This window comes from Aplysia californica, unplaced genomic scaffold, assembly GCF_000002075.1.
Source record: "Aplysia californica isolate F4 #8 unplaced genomic scaffold, AplCal3.0 scaffold00277, whole genome shotgun sequence".
NCBI classification, from domain to species: Eukaryota; Metazoa; Mollusca; class Gastropoda; order Aplysiida; family Aplysiidae; genus Aplysia; species Aplysia californica.
In genome coordinates this window covers 643911-645286 of record NW_004797547.1, presented here as the reverse complement: position 1 = coordinate 645286, position 1376 = coordinate 643911, and the positions used below count along the sequence as shown (strand labels likewise).

Sequence of the window (1376 nt, the reverse complement as noted above, 5' to 3'; positions counted from 1 at the left end):
ACTCATTTCTGTGTGGATTTTTCAGAAAAACGTTGATTAAAGGCACCAAAAAATGTTAATTTTGGGTTACCACGGACTCTTAAGCAAAGGAAATAACTAATCTTTGGCGGCCATTTTCTCACTAATTTTACTTCTGAAAACAAGTGAACCCACCTACTTCTTTCGCAAATATCTCGACTTGTATTCAAGAAAAATTTATATTTTTTTCATCCAAATAAAGACACACGAGCAAGCTTTAAGATGATACCAATAACTCTACATGCCCAAAATTTGACGAGAGCCTGATTCCACCACGCTGCCTCACATATTATTATTTGCATCATCATCATCATCATTGCCTTTCTCACCCTGCACCAGGGTACAGACCACGGACAAACACTTTCTCACCCTGCACCAGGGCCACGGACAAATACCTTCCACTTTTCTCTATCCTGGGCTAGTCTCTCGATGTTATTCTATGTCTTCCCATTTTTCTGTACATCGATTTCTTTGATTCTTCTCCAGGTTCCACGCGGTCTTCCCCTTGATCTCTTACCCTGTGGGTTCCAATCCAAAACGTTCTTTGTTATGCAGCTGCCTGACTTCCTGAGAGTATGTCCAATCCATCGCCACCGCCTTCTTCCTACCTCACCTCTGACTGGGATCTGTCTTGTTTTCCTTAACACTTCCACATTGGTGACCCTGTCTGTCCATCTGATTCTCAGTAACTTTCTTAGACACCTGTTCAAGAAAACCTGGATCCTCTTTATGTAAGTCTGTGATGCATTCCATGTCTCACATCCTATTACATGCATGCATAATCTATTTTTTGTTGCAAGTGTCATAAAACAGTTACTCAAACACAACAACCTAAACATCGGTCTTTGTCTCTCTTTCTATCAGTTCTCAACTCTGACGACGCTGGGCACGTGGCGTTCTTCGTGGGTCTAGGTTCGAACACGGGACCTGTCAGCTCCAACACGGACCTCCTCTTCGACAAGATTGTCACAAATGTGGGCGCGGCCTTCAGCGTGGAGACAAGTCGGTTCACCGCTCCTTACAACGGGACCTACAGCTTCTCCGTCACCATCGCGGCTCAGGGCAGACAGAGGGTATTTAGCTTTCGTTCATTGTCGTCAGCGTCATATATCTTTATCGTCAACAACATCACTATTATCATGACCATTATCATCGTCTTTAGCGGCAGTAGGAGCACCAGTACCATAAGCAGCAGCAGTAGGAATGGAAATAAAGATTGCAATATCAGTTATGATGAAAATAATAATATCCTTTTCTTCATTTTCTTGTAACCTCCCAGCCCCTCTTTTTTGCTCCTCATTCTAATCCCCCCCTTTCCTCCCTTTCTCTCCGCTCCTCCTCCTCCTCCTCCTCCTCCT

At 43.9% G+C, this 1376-nt stretch overlaps 1 protein-coding gene across 1 annotated transcript in view; it reads left to right on the top strand.

Annotated features, from left to right (window-relative positions):
• LOC101851650 (complement C1q-like protein 4) overlaps positions 1-1376 on the top strand; it is an 8793-nt gene that overhangs the window by 2816 nt on the left and 4601 nt on the right. The window contains exon 2 of the mRNA XM_035970510.1: positions 883-1091. Coding sequence (XP_035826403.1) covers positions 883-1091 — 209 coding nt within the window. The remainder of the gene's footprint in view (positions 1-882; positions 1092-1376) is intronic.